This window comes from Phocoena sinus, chromosome 11, assembly GCF_008692025.1.
Source record: "Phocoena sinus isolate mPhoSin1 chromosome 11, mPhoSin1.pri, whole genome shotgun sequence".
Taxonomy (NCBI): Eukaryota; Metazoa; Chordata; class Mammalia; order Artiodactyla; family Phocoenidae; genus Phocoena; species Phocoena sinus.
The window spans coordinates 72,304,371-72,321,102 of record NC_045773.1 but is presented as its reverse complement, the minus strand read 5'-3'; the positions used below and the strand labels follow the sequence as shown (position 1 = coordinate 72,321,102).

The following is a 16,732-nucleotide window of genomic DNA, read 5'->3' as shown; positions in this document are numbered from 1 at the left end:
TGATGGGCCACGTGAATGCAACAGGGGAGTTCACGGGCCAAACAGGTTCCCTTCCTCTCTATTGACAGCTGTTAGCTTTTTGGCCAGGGGGGCTGCAAGGAGGAGGTAAGTTAGGCTGCCTGGCCCATGTGCAGCTCTCATCTGAGTCCAGGAAGCTGCCCTCCTCAGAGGGCTCCTGGCTGTCACCCCCCCCGCCCCCCCGCCATTTCCTCCCACCTTTCTCTCTCTCGTTAGCACATTCCAACCCTCTGCCACTTGCTCTATTTGAGCTGGGCCTCTCCTCAGCCTGGACACCAGATGGAGGTGGAGATGAGGGGAGGCAGCAGCACAGAACAAACAGACCAAATTCACTGGACTTTATGAAAATACTGTTTAGACTATCCAGACTCCCCAGGCAGCCCTCCTACAGCATGAACGGCAGGTCGATGTTCTTCTCGCCAGTGCCCACGTAGATGTAGCCATAGTTCTTGGTGCGAGGAGCATGGTAGAAGGTGAGACCTGGCCAGAGCAGGCTGCGCAGCACCACCAGGGTGTTGCCTCTCTCCATCTGGATGCTCCAGGACCCTGAGGAGGAGCAGGAGGCAAGGCCTGGGCACTGTGGAGGCAGAGCCCTGCCGGCCATGCAGAGGCCCCAGGCTCCGGGCAGCCAGGCCCGAGCATTAAGGTCCAGTGGGAAAAGGGAAGACAGTTTAATTATCCCGGCACTTTACTCCTTCTGACTGCCTTTGAGCCGTTTCACTGCTCATTAAAACCACTTCCAGAGGGAGGGCAAAGGAAATGAAAAGAGGTAAAACTCAAAGCAGTCCGTTTTGTTCCTGTCAGCAAGTCTAGTGAAAGGTTGCGTGGGGGAGGAAGCTGAATCCACAGTGCACAGGCAGAGGGGAGCTGGGGCTGGGCTAGGAGAGGCTCCAGGCTCCCTCTCACCCTGCGCTAGGGGTGCTCACTGGTGGCCTTCAGTCCTGGTGCGCTTCACTGCTGTTTGCCATTTGCGCTCTCTTCCCCAGGCCAGAAGCCTCTGCTCTGAGATGGATGAGACCTGACCAGGCTCACACAGAAGTGGGGCCGTTTCAGGCCTCCCAGCTCAGTAGCCCTTTCTGGCAGCCGGCAGACTGGGAGCCATCCTTTGCGGCAGGGTACTTGAGCTGCAACTAATAAGCCTTTGTCCTGGGTTCTGCCCGGGTTTTTGCTCCCCAGACGGGAGCAGCCCAGCCTGGGGCTGAGCTGTGCAGCCGTGAGGACTTGGCGGGAAGGGCCTGATCCAGCTCCAGAACCGAGGGAGGGAGCCGTTGTGTGGGAGGAAGGAGCCTGGGAAAATCGCCTCTGGATGCAGATCTGGAACTTCTATTCCCCTGCGCACTGAGGCCTCTCCCGGCCCAGCCGCAGCTCTGCCCCAGGCCCTGCCAGAAAGGCAAATGCTTTGAAGGTTTTGGTGCTGGACCAGCCAGTGATGCGCTGAGAACTGCGCCTAGGCCTTCATCAGCTGCCAGGTCAGCCCGGCTGCCTAGCTTCCACTGCCCCTCTGCCCCCAGGCCTCCTTCAGCCACAGCCCACCATGGTCACTCCACACCCAGCAGCCTCGGAGCTCAGGTCCCACCCTCCCACCCTGAATCCAAGAGACCTGACCACCAGGCACCCCTGGCTCTGATGGCAGCTCAGCCCTACTCAGGGTGCCAGCACCTGCCCAGGTCAAAGCCAGAGCTTTTGGGAGGTGTGTAGGTCAGCTGGCCTTGGGCTGCTTAGGGAGAGGCCACCTGGAGGCCACCTCAGCACTGTGCAGTGGCCTGCACCGAGTGCCACCACCCATGCAGTGAGATGATGAAGCAGAAGGCAGTGTGGGCTTGACCCCGCTCCCCCAGGCCCGCTCAGTGCTGGCCAGACAGCATTAAGAAGAGTGTTCCTGGGTTCCCAGAGCTCTGGGTGGGGCACTGCCTAGGTTGGGAATGGGGGCAGTATCTTTCCTGGTCAGAGAAGTGGAGAGTATTTCCCCTAGCTCGCAGGTTTCCTCTGCATATCTCCACCTCATAGACCTGCCCACAGAGTTCTAGAGGCCTTAAAGGCCTGTTGCTTTCCCAGTCACTCGTTTCAGAAAACAGATGGCCTAGGGGTAACCGGAGAGGGGGTGTGACAGAACAAAGTGTTCCCAGTGCACTGCATTCAGCGTCTGGCCAGAAGCACAGCCCCTCCCAGAAGACAGCCCCTGTTAGCCCCCCCTGCCAGTTCCCAGAGCATCGTCTGGGGTGTCCCTCCCCGCCCTTGGAGACCAGGGCCACACAGCCCCCCTTGAACTGAAGAAGGTCAGGCTCTGCCCACCTGGGGAGGGCAGCGTGCAGCCAGATGCTGCCCTGGAGAAAGAACTGGAATCCTGGAGTCCCCCGGCCCAGACCACTGTCAGCAGTTCCCTGTTGCTGGCGCCTTGGCACACCCTGGGCAAGGGCTGGGTCCTGGCCTCCCCTGGCACCAGCCTGCCCACCTAGGGTTTGGCCACAGGGGGGGCCCAGGCTCATCAGCAGGGGCTCTCCCCACCCCACCCAAGAGCAAAGAGAAACTGATGGGGATGCTAGAGAAATACATTGCTGCCTCCAGGGTGGGGGCCGGTGCTGAGCAGGCCCAGGGTGCTGGCCGAGTACAGGAGCGGCATGGGAAGTGGCCGGCCAGCCAATGACACTACCTCCTCCCTCCCTTGCATTCCTGTCACACTCCTTTCCTTGTCCCTGGTGCAGCTTGTCGCCCAGGAAACACACACACTCAACATGCTAGGAGTCACGTAGTGTCCACCTGGGAAGCCAGGCGCTTGCTGTCACCTTCACCCACTTTTCTCACTGCAACTGCTGGAAAGGCTGGGCCCAGCCAGCCACCACTTGTGGGACTCCGGGGAAAGCAGCCTCCTGCAGCCCTGGTGTTTCCATTCACAGCCCCTGGTCTCTCCCAAGTCTCCCCAGACCTCCCCTCCGGTCCCCTGGCAACCACTCTTCTCCACAAGCGCTCTTCCTCGAGGGTGTGGTGGGAGGGATATAAGCTGGTAAATCAGGAATGGGCCCTCCTGCATCAGCAGGAAGTTCCAGGGCCTCACCCGCCTTGCCAATATGGAAACCTCAGGCTGGGGTAGGCTCCTCATAGTTACATTCTCCTCCCCGCCAGGAAGGAAGGCAGCAAAGCTCTGAGATTAAGTTTGAGGAGCAGAGTGGACCAGGCTGGGGTTCAGGGCTGTCCAGGGGCAGCAGATGGCTTAAACCGGTCCTCAGACCAGCACCGCACAACTTGTCACACACACAGAAATGGCCATGGGCCCCTTCTCAGAGCAGCCTCTCCCGTGACACCAGGGCCACAGTGCATGGGAAGGGGGTGGGGGCGGGGTGGGGAACCAGGCGGAAGAGTTCCCAGTCATTGATGAGCAAGGCCAGGCCCCGCGGTCCAGAAGACCGAGCACCTGTCACCCAGGCTTCCACAGGGCTGGAAGGGAGGTGCCACCTGCACACCCCTCAAGAGAAGGCTGATCCCGGACACCGTGTTCCCCGGCCCTCTTCGATGCTGTCCCCCTGGTCCCCCGCTGCTTTCCAGGGAAGCAGGCCCCTTGCTGCCCTCTGCTGCCTGAACTGGGCATTGTGCTGGAGCCTCAGCGGCCCTGTGGTGAGCAGTTCATGAGATCTGTCAGCTCCGGCCCAGAGTGGAGCAAGGAGAGGCGCTCTGCCCTCTACCCAGCTCGCTCTGCTTCCCAGGACACCTACGACTTCGCCTGTGAGGCACCTTCTATCTTACTTTTCTGTTTCATTTGATCTTCCCAAACCTCTGTGAGGCAAAGATGGTGTCGTGTTCCCAGCGGCGTCTCTGGTGCCTGGTACATAGTAGCTGCTCAGTGGCTATTATTTGCTGATAGAGTGGAAGATTAAGGAGCATTGAATGGCAAGAGTACTGCCTAGAAATCTGGCGTCCTGACGTGGTACTTCATGTGTCATCTGGCAAGAGCCCAAGCTCAGAGAACTCTTAGCTGTTGCCCTGTATCCACCAGGAGGATGGTTCCGCTCCCAAAGCCCTACTCCCACACAACTCCGCAGACCCCAAGGCACAGTTAGGAGGGCATTAGTGGCCCCAGGCAGGGCCAATCTAAGCCATACCTGCTCACAGATGACATGAAGTTCCCCTGAACAATTGCCTCAGACCCAGAAAGGAAACTGATCCTACCTGGGCAGAAAACACGGCTCCCAAATTCCACCCCTCCAGCCAGTGCTGGTGTCCCGGGGAACTCTTCCTCGGGGTTTTGGCCTCACTTAGCAGCCCAGCCATTCTGGCTGCTGTCTGCCTGATGGGGCAGCCTCCCAGCCGCTCCTTTTGCTCTTTCACTGGAAGATAAGGAAGGGAGTCTGGGAGCAAAGTCAGAGTGTCTGCTCTCCCCCAACCATCCACACTTTTACCCCCACACCATGGCCCCCATCAAGACATCATGATGTTCTGGTGTTGGCTCTGGGAGGAAGGGAGCTGGAGGCCCAGAAGCTGTGGAGTTTCCCAAGGTCAGGCCAGGAGCATCCCTCCCCTCAGGCCCACACACACAGGAGATGTCAGGAGCCCTCAGCCCCTAAGGCTCCAGGACTATGGCAAAATGCGGGGGTGGACTGGGGTGTTGAATCATTGGTTGACGCTTCAGCCCTAAGGCCCACCATTAGGGCAAGAAGTCTAGGCGCAAGGGGGAGGAGGCGCTCTTGTGTTACCCGCCCCCGCCCCAGTCACCCAGTGCTGTGGAGGGACTGCCTTATCCGCTGGTCCTGGAGCATTCTGCTGCAGGTGAGAAGGCTGAGAAGTCAGCACCGGACAGAGCTTTCCAGCCACATACTGAATCAGGGAGGAGGGGCTGCTGCCGCCAGATTAGGGGTTCTAAGAGGACTTTTCTCCATCCACCATTCAGCCCATGGCGCCAGGTCCCACCACCACAGTGTTCCTGGCTCCCTGTATCAACCAGGGATGTGCAGCCCCCTCCGGCCTTGCCAGGCGGGGAGCAAAGAATTGGAGGAGGTAATGGGAGTCTGGGAAGTATGTCTGGTGGTTGAGAAATGCCCATCCCCAGTAAACCTTTTCCATCTCCCCCAGAGGTCCAGGACCCCCTTTTCTATGCTCAAGGAGGGTTCACTCTGGAGCCCCCATGTGGTGGAGGCCAGAGTAGCCACTCTTTGCTGGCAAGTCCTTACCCACCTGGGACCCACGGCCCAGACCCTGGGGCACTGCAGTACCCCCGAAACAGCCTCCAGATCCCTGGCTTGCCCCTTTCCATCCATCCATGCACCACTGCCTTGTTATCACAGACCTGCTCACAAGCCACCAGCAGCTCCTACTGCCTTGGTCTACGCCTCCTACCCCTTGACCTAGGCTCTCCTAGGCCTGCCCGACCCACCTCTAAGGCCTTTTTGCTACCGACAACAAGATCAGTAATAATTATTCATTTTTACTTGAGTCCTTAATGTGTTAAGCACTATTATAAACGTTTTCTATATGTGTTAACTCATTTAATTCTCATAACAACCCAATGAGGTAGGAAGTAGTATTCCCTTTTTACAAATTGAGGCACAAGGAAATTGAGGGACTTGCCTGAGGTCACCCAGCTAGTATGCGGCAGATTCAGGATTCCAACGCAGGCTTTCTGGTTCTAGAGCCCTTTCCTTTAGCAACTACTGCCGTCCCACCCCTACCCTGAGTTCCAGCCCGACTGGGTTGCTCATTGCTCCTCAGAAGCGTTTCCCCTTAGTGGTGGGGATGACTATTGTCCTGCCATTCCCAATGTCCACTTAAAATGAAACACCATCTACTTGACACCATAGTTAAGGCCAGAGCCTTGGAGTCTAATGCTCTAACACTTAACTATGTCCTTGGGTTTAACTCTCTGAGCCTCTGTTTCTTCATCTATAAAATGGGGGTAATAGTATCTACCTCATAGGTCAGCTGTGAAGATTAAAATGAGATAAGGCATGGGAAGGACAGTACAATGTCTGGCACACGGTAAGCAGTGTCATTGCTTTTATGAGTAGTTACTAGTATCATTATCTTTGCCATCATCAACAACAGATCCCTCCAGTTCTCAGAACACCAAGCATGGGGAGGGAAAGAAGCAGGGGTGCTGAGTCAGTGCCTTGGGTCTGGCCCCCGAATGCCCAGAGCCTGGCACCTGTCCTGGGATGCAGCATCCAAGCAAGAACATCTTCCAGGACATGCCCGTCTCTACTGGTGGACCCCAGGAAGGAAATGGGGTCTCTGTGACTCCACCAACTGCTGGCTGTATGCCTGGGCCAGGTGGGACCTGAAGCACAATAAGGCCTCTGGAGACCTCCCTGGTGGCACGGTGGTTAAGAATCCACCTGCCAATGCAGGGGACAAGGGTTCGATCCCTGGTCCGAGAAGATCCCATGTGCCGTGGAGTAACAACTCGTGCACCACAACTCCTGAGCCTGTGCTCTAGAGCCCACGAGCCACAACTCCTGAGCCCGCACCTAGAGCCTGTGCTCTGCAGCAAGAGGAGCCACCGCAGTGAGAAGCCCGCGCACCGCAACGGAGAGGAGCCCCCACTCGCTGCAACTAGAGAAAGCCCGCATGCAGCAACGAAGACCCAACACAGCCAAATAAATAAATATTTTTTTAAAAGGCCTCTGAAGTTGTATGTTTTATGATTAAAAAGTACAACCACTTAACAGGAGGCAAATGTATAGAACTCATTTCCTTAGCAGGTGACCTCAGCAGGTCGGTCAGCACCCACTCACTGTGCACCAGCTGTGTGCCAAGCACTGGATCTAACCCTGAAACTAACCATTGCGATGTATGTATGGCTAGTATTTTCAGGGGTGTTTTCAGAGATGTTTTGGGTCGGGGGGAGATTCCCAATTTGCCTCCATTCAAGATTGGTATGAAAATCAAAAGAAACACTGAGAGACTTCCTGTCTGTGAAAGCACATGGAAGACAATCCTTTCGTCCGCAAACACTTACCAGCTGTTTACTAGGAGCTGAGCCCTGTATTGAGCCCTGGGGAAGCCCCATCCTCAAGGCCCCACAGTGAACCGCCAGTTCCCACCCAGGCCCTAGGTCCCACTCTTAGAGGAGAACGGCAGGTGGCACGGCCCACTGCTCTGACCTGGGGCAAATCCAATGTCCTCCAAGTAACAGACTGTTACCTTTGGGGATGTCATGCTCCAAGGAGTCCATGAAGTCCAGGGAGGGGTCCAGGTCAGCCTTCTCAAGCAAGGTCTTGTTCTTCAGCTCAACAGGCTCCCTGAAGTGGAAGTAGGAACTGAGCTTCTTGGCTTCAGACGAGGACAGTCCTACAAAAGGGGCAGCAGGTAGGAAGTGAAGGTCATTCCCAAACCCCACAGCCTCCTTCCTCTATGATTGGGGACCACGTGGAGGGGGTTGCGGAGGAGTCAGTCAGCTACTGACGGGGGACTGAAGGGCGAAAAGGGAGCAGGGTTCTCTCAGCCCGAACTTGGCTCAGATCCTGCAATGAGGACAGACCATGGAGGAGGAGGGTAGGAAAAGGTGGGGAGCCCAGCACCACACAAAGCCCCAGACCCAGGTGGCCAGATGCTCCCCCACCCTCAGGCATAAAAGAGTCAGGGTCCAGTGACTGGGTACCCCTGCCAGGCACAGATACCAGGTCATTGGGCACATCCTCCCAAGTGACGTGGCCACAGCTATTCTTTCTCTGAGAAAGTGGGCAGTCTCCCCTGGACTCCCAGGCACATGTCCAACTATGCTCAGGAAGAGATGCCTTCTAGCCCTAAGAGATGCCTGAGAATTCACCTTCAAAGGTCCGATTGACACGGATGGGTCCAAAAGGGGTCTTAAAGAGGGCACCTCGGGGGATGACAGCCACAGCCTTGTCGATCTGGTCAATGATGGACACCAAGCGGGTCTCTTCCTTGATCTGGACCTGAGGAGACAGGAGACAAGCCACCCTGCCAGGGCGCTGTGCCCAGCCACCCCTGGTGCAAGGGCCTCAGCATGACCATCTGATCTGGGTCACCACAGTGTAGATGCCAGGGCCATGGAAAATCACGATGGTGAGTCCTTGCCTTCCCACCCTCCGTTCCTTTCTTAAATTGGTGATGAATGCAATATTTAAAACTTAAAAAAAAAAAAAAAAAAAGCAGTCTCTCTCATTTCATCCTTGGCCCCCAAACTGCCCTCACTGGGGACAGACATCGTTAATGGTTTTTTATGTACCTTTCCAGAAACAAACCATTCTATCATATTTTAATGTTGCTTATTTTGCCTTTTTAAAATATAAAAGCTATCATGCTCACTGTAGACTATCTGGGTAATAGAGAAATATTTTATAATAAACCTAAGAAAATGAAAACCACTCATAATCCCACCTCCTAAAGGTAATCGCTGATAACACATTGGTATACTTCCTTCTATTCTTTTTTTCTATGCCTATATTCAAAGGAAAATTAGAGTTACAGTTTATATAGTTTCATATCCTGCCCTTTGACTTAACATTATTTCTCAAGCATCACCCCATACTATTTTTACGCAGATGAAATTTGGTTACAATCAATATCAAGGGCAGCCCTGAACAAAAGGACTTCATAGAGATGTTTGGGAAAAAGCAGCACTTGACAGGGAAAACATGTCACTGGGAGCCCCCAAAGTCACTCAACCACCTGTTTCCCATGGGCTGCTGACTAGAATTGATTACAAAGGAGGAGACGGAAACTAAATAAGTGTCTAGGCCAGGGGCTTTAAATATGTCACCTCGGGCTTCCCTGGTGGCGCAGTGGTTGAGAGTCCGCCTGCCGATGCAGGGGACACGGGTTCGTGCCCCAGTCCGGGAAGATCCCACATGCCGCGGAGCGGCTGGGCCCGTGAGCCATGGCCGCTGAGCCTGCGCGTCCGGAGCCTGTGCTCCGCAGCGGGAGAGGCCACAACAGTGAGAGGCCCGCGTACCGCAAAAAAAAAAAAAAAAAAAAAATATGTCACCTCATTTAATCTGCACAAGCCTGCGAAGTAAACATAATGATCCCAGTTCTACAGAAAATAAAACTGAGGGGAGGTTAAGTTTGTCAGGCGGGCACGGGGCTGCAGCTGAAGCATCATAGACCTAGACCCAGAGTTCCGGCATCACCTGGGTTCCAGTGCAGAGGCTGGGTTTTGAATCCCAGGTTTCTCTAGTTTCAGAACTTGGGCTGGTTATTTTTTTACTGCACAATCCCATTTCTAGGAGTTGATCCTTCAAATCGAGTGCGCGCATGGGAAATGACGCATGCACAAGCTTATTCACTGTGGCATCACTTGTCAGAGTGAAAACTTGGAAACCGACATTTCCATGGATGAGATGCCAGTTAAATATGGTACGTTCACACAATGGTAAAAAGAATGGAGAGGTTCTTCAAGGCACTGATGTAGAAAAATCTCCAAAATATATTGTTAGGAGAAAAAAGCAAGGTGCAGAACTGTGTGCATAACATGTTGCCATTTGTTTTGTTTTGTTTTTTAAGATAAAAAGAGAATATGTCGGGGTGAGGTATTGGCTGAGATTTGTACTTGCATAAAATGTCTCTGGAAGCAGAGCTTCTCAAACTTAAAATGCATTATTTAAATCCCCTTGGAGGGACTTCCCTGGCGGCACAGTGGTTAAGAATCCGCCTGCCAATGCAGGGGACACAGGTTCGAGCCCTGGTCCAGGAAGATCCCCCATGCCGAGGAACAACTAAGCCCGTGCTCCACAACTACCGATCCTGTGTGCTAGAGCCCACGAGCCACAACTACTGAGTCTGCACGCCTAGTGCCCATGCTCTACAGCAAGAGAAGCCACCGCAATGAGAAGCGCCCACTTGCCGCAACTAGAGAAAGCCCGCTTGCATTAATGAAGACCCAATGTGGCCAAAAATAAATAAGTAAACTTATTTTAAAAATAATAAAAATTAAAAAGAAATCCCCTTGGAACATGTTAAAATTCAGATCCTGATGCCAGCCCAAGAGTCTGCATTTCTAACTCCCAGGGCATGGTGATGCTTCTGATACAGACTGCACTTTGAGTGGCCAGACTTGGACACACACACACACACACACACACACACACACAACCACGGTTATATTAATGACCCCCAGAAAGACGACCTGAGTGACTGGTGGATAGGGTAGGAGGGAAACTTTACTATATTCCTTTTTGTGAATTGTGAACCAAGTGAATGTATTACCTAGTAAAATACACATTATACAAAAATATAAGCACCTGCGCACACCCCCTTGCCCCAGAGCAAAGCACACACCCCTTCTTCCCAGCCCCATAGCACGGCTCCCCCGAGAGCTGCCCAGCCACTTTAACACCCTGTCATCACTCAGGAGTGGTGTTACCCTGGGCAAGTCACTTAACCTATGTTTCAGTTTCCTCCTCTCTACCACCTGGAGAGTAAGGTACCAACTTCCCAGAGCTGTGAGGATGAAGCAATGGGACTGATACAGTGGCACAGGGCCTTACACACCCAGCACCCCAGGCCCAGCTCGCCCCAGTGGCAGTGATGATAAACGTTGTTTCTGCCGCAGTGTGCATTGGGCTGGGGTTTGGATGGCCCAGGTCCCTTTCATTCGGGTCCTCCTCCTCCTCTTGTCTTCACTCACCACTACTTCTTCTTCAAAGACCTTTTCGCCCTCATTCACCTTCTGCAGCTCGGTGTGTTCATACGCATGTGAGGGGTCCCCCATGAAGCGGCCCTTCACCACAGACGTCTGCATCTCCATCTCCTCTGTGGCAGGGGGCAGGAGGCTCCACTCCATGCAGTTCAGGCTGCCAACAACAACTCCATCACCCCGATTCTAACTCCCCTCTCACTCCAGCTTCCTGCCCCCGCCCCTTCTCAAGAGAGGTGAGGCCCAAGAAGAGCTGTTGGGAGTCACATCTTTCCCCTATGAAGCGCTAAGTGCCTGTGGTGCACCCCACCCCACACGTGATGAAATTCAGCATGCCAAGATTCCAAGAGCTTCTTCCTAGATAGATATCTGGACTGTGAGGTCCCAGATGAGTTTCTGGAAGCTGAACTTTCCTCAGTTGCAGGTGCCTGCTCCTGTGGGCCCCAAATTCATGCTCAGCCTGCCTGCTGAGCTGACAGCATGGCCATCTCCCCCCACTTCTCAGGAAAGCCCAGCCCAGGCCCAAGAAGCTCTCCTCCTCTGAGGTCTTCCCTTCTTTCTCACATCCTGCCAGGAGGGGATATCCTCCCACTCCTCCCTCATCCACGTAGGGCCTGCATCCCCAGCCTGCTCTCTGCTCACATTTCCTCCCTTCACTCTCCACTGGCTCCTTCACAACATGAAAACGCCCCAGCTTTATAAAACAACAGCCCTCAAATCCATGCCCCTCTAGAAAATGCCCCTTTCCTGTCCCGCCCACTTCTTCCCCAATTCTGAATCATAAGCGAGAACAATTTGCTCTGTGGCAGCCCTTGCTCTCCCTCACTTTCACTCTTTGACCACTGCACCATGATTCTGCCCCTGGCACCCCAAGAAACTGCTCCAAAGAAGGTCATCCATGGGACCTAAAAGCCAACAAACGCATCTCCATTTCTATCTCCTTTGACATCTCCCTTCTCCCTCCTCCAGTGCCTTAAGTACTTCCAAGTATCTATTCTCACTGCTCTTTTCTCTCCACAGTCTCACCTACCTGACCCCTAGAACCCCAGCTACTCCCTAGTTGACATCCAGAATCCAACCACCTCTCACCACCTCCACTGCTTCCACCCTTGTCCAAGCCACCATCTACTCTTGCCCAGATATTGCAGTAGCTTCCTAACCGGTCTCCCCATGTCCATACCTGCTCCCCTTTCAGTCTAGTCCCCACCCCGCTGTTAAAACCTAAGCCAGATCGTGTCTCTGTGCAGAACCTTCCAGTGACTTCCCATTGAGCCAAGTCCTTACAGTGCCCCACAGGGCCCTGCACAATTGTCTCGGACCCTCTCTGACCTCATGTCCTGCAATGGTCCCCCTCACTCACTTCTCTCTAGCTACACTAGCCTCTTCAGGGTTCCACACTACACTAAGCACACACCTGCCTCAGGGCCTTTGCACTTGCCTGGAATGCTTTTTCCTGAGATAAACACACAGCTTACTCTCTCAAGTTGCTTCAGGTCTCTTCTCAAATGTTACTATTTATAATAGTCCCCACCCTGTATTCTCTGTCTCCTTTAGCACCAATGCTAAGTGTATGCAGTATATGCGTATGTTTATTTATTGTCTGTCTCCCCTCCCCCACATACACACTAAAATGTAAACTCCATGAAGACAAGGACTTTGTCTCTTTTCGCAGTGAATTCCCCATGCCTAGATCAATGCCTGGCACATACTAGGTGCCAAAGAAATAAAAACTGATTGGAATAGAGTGAGTCTCAAATCTCTATCTTCAGTCCAAATTTTTCTTCTGTACTCCAGATCTGTACTTTAATATGCCTCCTTACCACCCTGCCCCATAGGCACGTCACACCAAATTCACTAGGCCTTCCCTAGTACCTCCTGAATTCTCTCCCAGTGGGGGGCACCAGCACTTACCCAGCTGCCTAAGCTGGAAGGAAGGGTCAACCTTGACCTCCTCTTCACCTTTCCCCATTTAGTCACAAGTCCTGCCACTTCTACCACTTAAATCTTTCCAATCCCTCCCCTCTACTCCCTCAGCTACCTCCTCCTTTCAATCCCCCTTCATCTGGACACTGCAACAGACTTCCAAATGCTCACCCACTTCCAGACCATTCTACCCACTCAGGTCTGAGCAGGCTCTTCTTGACTAAAGGCCCTCAGTGGCTCCCCATAGCCTGTGGACAAAGTTCAAACCGCTTGGCCTCTCCATCCAGTTCAACATAACACCCTAGGCTGCCACTGCCATGTTTGTCTTCCCACTATTCTCCCAAAACACCCAAAGCCAGCCCAAGCCAATAAGCTTGCAGTTGTTCCCTCTAACTGGCATGCCTGTCTCCCAGATTTTCCTAGAGAACTCCAGATCAGATCTCAGTAATCTTATCTAATTACTCTCTAGGAGAATGTCCCACCCTGGCACCCCTTTGTGTACACCTCTGTCCCAGGTTTAAGACACTTTGCTGTAATTGCTGGGTTACCCATTGGTCTCCCTTCCTAGGATGTGAATAACTTGGAGATAGGGGTGAGTCTTAGCCATCTTTTTAACCCCAAGTCTAGCACAGGATACATCCAATCAATGTTGGATTGATGCATGGATAGATAAATGAAGTCTCCAACTTCCTGCGGCCTCAACGGAATGCTTGTAAGATGATGAGCTCCCCATCGTCGGGGGTAGTCAAAAAGAGGCTGGATGGTCCTGTATGGCACTGTCCAGGGAAATTTCTTCAGTTCTAAATCCCTTCTCTCCCATTCCACATTCGTTCACTACTTCCTAGAGTGCCTCCTGTGAGCCAACACCTCCACCAAAGATGCTTCAGGGCCCACTTCCAAACAGCTCCCCACCCCCCTCAAGGCTTCTGACCCTTCTCCAAACTGAACTCTGAAAAAGCAGGTCCACCACCTGACGTCTACTCTGGGTCTTCATTCTCCAGAAACTTTCACCTTGCCCTGCCTCCGTTCTTGCCACACGTCCATTGTAAACCCACCAGTCTCTAAGTTTCTCTGGCGCCCCTCCCCACGTATCCTCCCAGGGAGGACCTCGCCCACTCGCTTCCTGGACCTCTCCCCTTTCGATCCTACGTCGCGCCCAAACCTTCCTCGCTAGCCCCCGGCTCCTCAGTATCGCCCTGTGGCCTCAGCCAGCCCGGGCGCCGCCTCCACCTGTACAGGGTCTTGCGCGGTGCGAGCTGGTCCTCGCTCAGGCCCTGCGCGATGTAGTAATCGGCGACGAGGCCGAGGATGCGGCCCCAGAAAAGGACCCGATCGAAACGGTAGTCGCGTTTAACCAGCATAAGGGAAGTGAGCAGTGAGGCCCGACGGTCCGGGCTGAGGCCCTGCCCACTACCGGACGCCAGCTCCAGAGACAATAGGAGGCTCTCTTCGTCCATTCCTCCAGCGGCTCTGCTCAACGCCTGCCCGGTTGCTAGGAGAAGCCGGTGTCCACCGGGACCCAAAGCTCCGCCCTTCCATCCGACCGGAAGCGGGATTTCACGCACGCGACCTCCTGCAGCTCAACCTTCTAGGGCCTCCTGCCAACCCTTCTTCCCATGGAGTCCTTCCGAAAAGCCTGGGGGTACACTAGCTCCCTCCCGCTTCCTTTCCCGAGTAGGTGTCGGGAGGTGTTCACCTGTCAGGGCAACAGCGTGGTTTTCCCCCCAAATAGGCAGGATACAGTTGATAGGTTGGAGGTCCAAATAAGCCAAATTCTGGGGATATTTTTGCTTTCCCTAAGCCCTTACACACGGTCGACATTTACTGAGTCCTCACTGTATATGCAGTGGGGGTTTGGGAAGAAAAATGCAACAGCGACACTAGCTATATTATTTCACTCCAGTCGTGTCCTTTCTTGGCCTCAGAATTATCTATGCAGAAAAGAATTTGAGATCCTCTTGGCTCTAGGATACCAAGGCAATTAATCCCCCGCAAAGCCAGGTCTTACGAAGACCTAGGCAAGGTGATGGGGGGGCGGGGGCGGTGAAGTTCCCCAGTGGCCCAGTGGTTGGTTAGGACTCCCCGCTTTCACTGCCTGAGGACCTGAGCCAATCCCTGGTGGGGGAATTAAGATCCCACTAGCCCTGCGGCACAGGTAGCTGGGGCCTAGGCAATGGGGCAAGGTATAGGGCCATACCTTGGGAAAGGAGGGTGCGAAGAGGGGTACAAAATGGGTGATTTTACAGACTACACTTTCCCATCAACATTTACATTAACAACTACATGTTCCCTACCACCTACATTTACCTACCTCAAGCCCCACAACTGTTGCTTTTAGGCGAAAGTGGTGGCAACAGATGAAAGGCCAGAACCCCACTGAAGCTGGGGCTCTTCACTCCCTGGGCCAGATACTATTTCTTCACATCCATCTCTGGAGTGCCCAGCCAAGGTTAAGAGAGAAACAAGGACTTGCATAGTGGCGCAGTGGTTAAGGATCCGCCTGTCAATGCAGGGGACACGGGTTTGATCCCTGGTCCGGGAGGATCCCACATGCCAAAGAGCAACTAAGCCCGTGCGCCACAACTACTGAGCCTGCGCAATAGAGCCCGCGAGCCACAACTACTGAAGCCCGTGTGCCACAACTACTGAAGTCCACGCACCTAGAGCCCGTGCTCCGCAACAAAGAGAAGGCCCCGTGATGAGAAGCCCGCACACCACAACGAGGAGTAGCCCCACTCGCCACAACTAGAGAAAACCCATGCTCAGCAACGAAGACCCAATGCAGCCAAAAATAAATAAATTTTTAAAAAGAGATAAACAGGTGCCTCAGCAGGCTCGTTGTCAGAGAAGGAGATGGGATTTATTGGTAAAATTATTAACTGATATTTTAATTTCTGGATTCCTTTGGAGAACTCATGAAATCAGAATGACCTGGCCCCAATGCCAACCCAACAGAGAAGTGTCTAAATTACCTGAATAATTACTTTGTTTTGATTGCCTAGACATTGTTTATGAAGGCTTTTAAAAGTAGTACTTGAGGGATCTGACTTGGCTTAATGTGTCTTACATCTCAAAACAATTTATAACTTGTTCAAAACTCTCCCTCCCTTTAGGCAGACCCCCTAGCCTGTCCCTTCCCAAGTGGGAGATATGGCCCTGCTCCTCTTCTGTAAGGTAATATCAGACACAAAACCAGCAAAGCCCAGCTGGTGGAATATGCTTCAAGTGGACACAGCACAGAAAAGATCTCAAACCTTTTGTTTGCATTGATTCCATATTTACTCCGCACCAATAAATGGCAGGTTCCATGTCACGAAACACAATCTGAAGCCAGAGACGGAAGTCCTGCTGCTTTCCAATTCTGCCACCTTCAGCAGGGCAAACCCTGTTTAATTAGCTCAGAGTAAAATCACACAGGGTGTACAGCAGTGTAAAGCACTGAGCCTCTGGAGCCAGCTGGACTGGGTTCGAATCCAGGTTTTGACACTTATGCAAGTTATTCAATCTCATGAATCCAGGTTTCGACACTTATGCAAGTTATTCAACCTCCCCAATCTCCCCAGGCGTCATCTATAAAACGGGGACTAAAAAAAAAAACGGGGACTATAATATGAACTTTTCAAGGTTATTAGATTAGATAATGTATGTAAAGTGCTTAAAATCTATAAAATATAAACTATTTTTGTTTTCTTAAAATACAAAACATAAAACATTCTTCTTAAAACGTGAAAAATAGTATATATTGCCCCCATTTACACATACATACATACATACACACACACACACACACAGACACACACACACACACTCTCAAACACACACCCCTATCTCCAACACCAGCAGGATGAGGATTGTCTTCAACTTGCTTCCAAGAAATAAGCAGGTGTTCTCAGGGACAAAGGGCCTCAGTGCTTAGTGGACAGGACAGCATCAGGCTGGAGAGGATAACAGTAAGGCTCAGGATGGCCAAGCCAGAAATGTAGCCGAGGAAGGACAGCCACAGGCAGGAGAGCAGGGTTTGCCTGAGGACAATACTGCCAACAGTAACGGCCAGCAGCCACCACGCAACTGCAATGGAGAGAGGCAGGGCAGAATTCCAGAAGGGACATCTGGCCTCAGGGAAGTGAGCCTGCAGGGCAGTCTTGGTGCCTTAGCCTACAGTTCAATCAGGCTTTGCAAAGACTCTCTCGGTTTTCTTGTCTCAGC

General features: G+C 52.9%; 1 protein-coding gene across 2 annotated transcripts; it reads right to left on the bottom strand.

Annotated features, from left to right (window-relative positions):
• Positions 1-345: 345 nt before the first annotated feature.
• On the bottom strand, positions 346-15,033 carry RSPH9 (radial spoke head component 9). 2 transcript variants are annotated; one of them, XM_032648364.1, is made up of 5 exons: positions 13,757-15,033; positions 10,595-10,760; positions 7,772-7,901; positions 7,147-7,293; positions 346-564 (listed from the first exon to the last, which is right to left on the bottom strand). In XM_032648364.1, exons 1-5 carry the CDS (start codon positions 13,981-13,983, stop codon positions 404-406), a joined length of 831 nt encoding a protein of 276 aa, XP_032504255.1. In that variant the 5' UTR covers positions 13,984-15,033; the 3' UTR covers positions 346-403. The 2 variants fall into 2 exon arrangements, with proteins under 2 accessions (XP_032504255.1, XP_032504254.1); XM_032648363.1 differs by having other exon boundaries at positions 422-4,337.
• Positions 15,034-16,732: the final 1,699 nt, after the last annotated feature.

Coding starts and splice junctions, on each gene's coding strand:
- RSPH9 (XM_032648363.1), bottom strand. CDS start 13,983: ATGGACGAAGAGAGCCTCCTATTGTCTCTGGAGCTGGCGTCCGGTAGT. Junction 10,761..13,756: donor CCGCGCAAGACCCTGTACAG/GTGGAGGCGGCG, acceptor TGTTGTTGGCAG/CCTGAACTGCATGGAGTGGA. Junction 7,902..10,594: donor TCTTTGAAGAAGAAGTAGTG/GTGAGTGAAGAC, acceptor CTGTCTCCTCAG/GTCCAGATCAAGGAAGAGAC.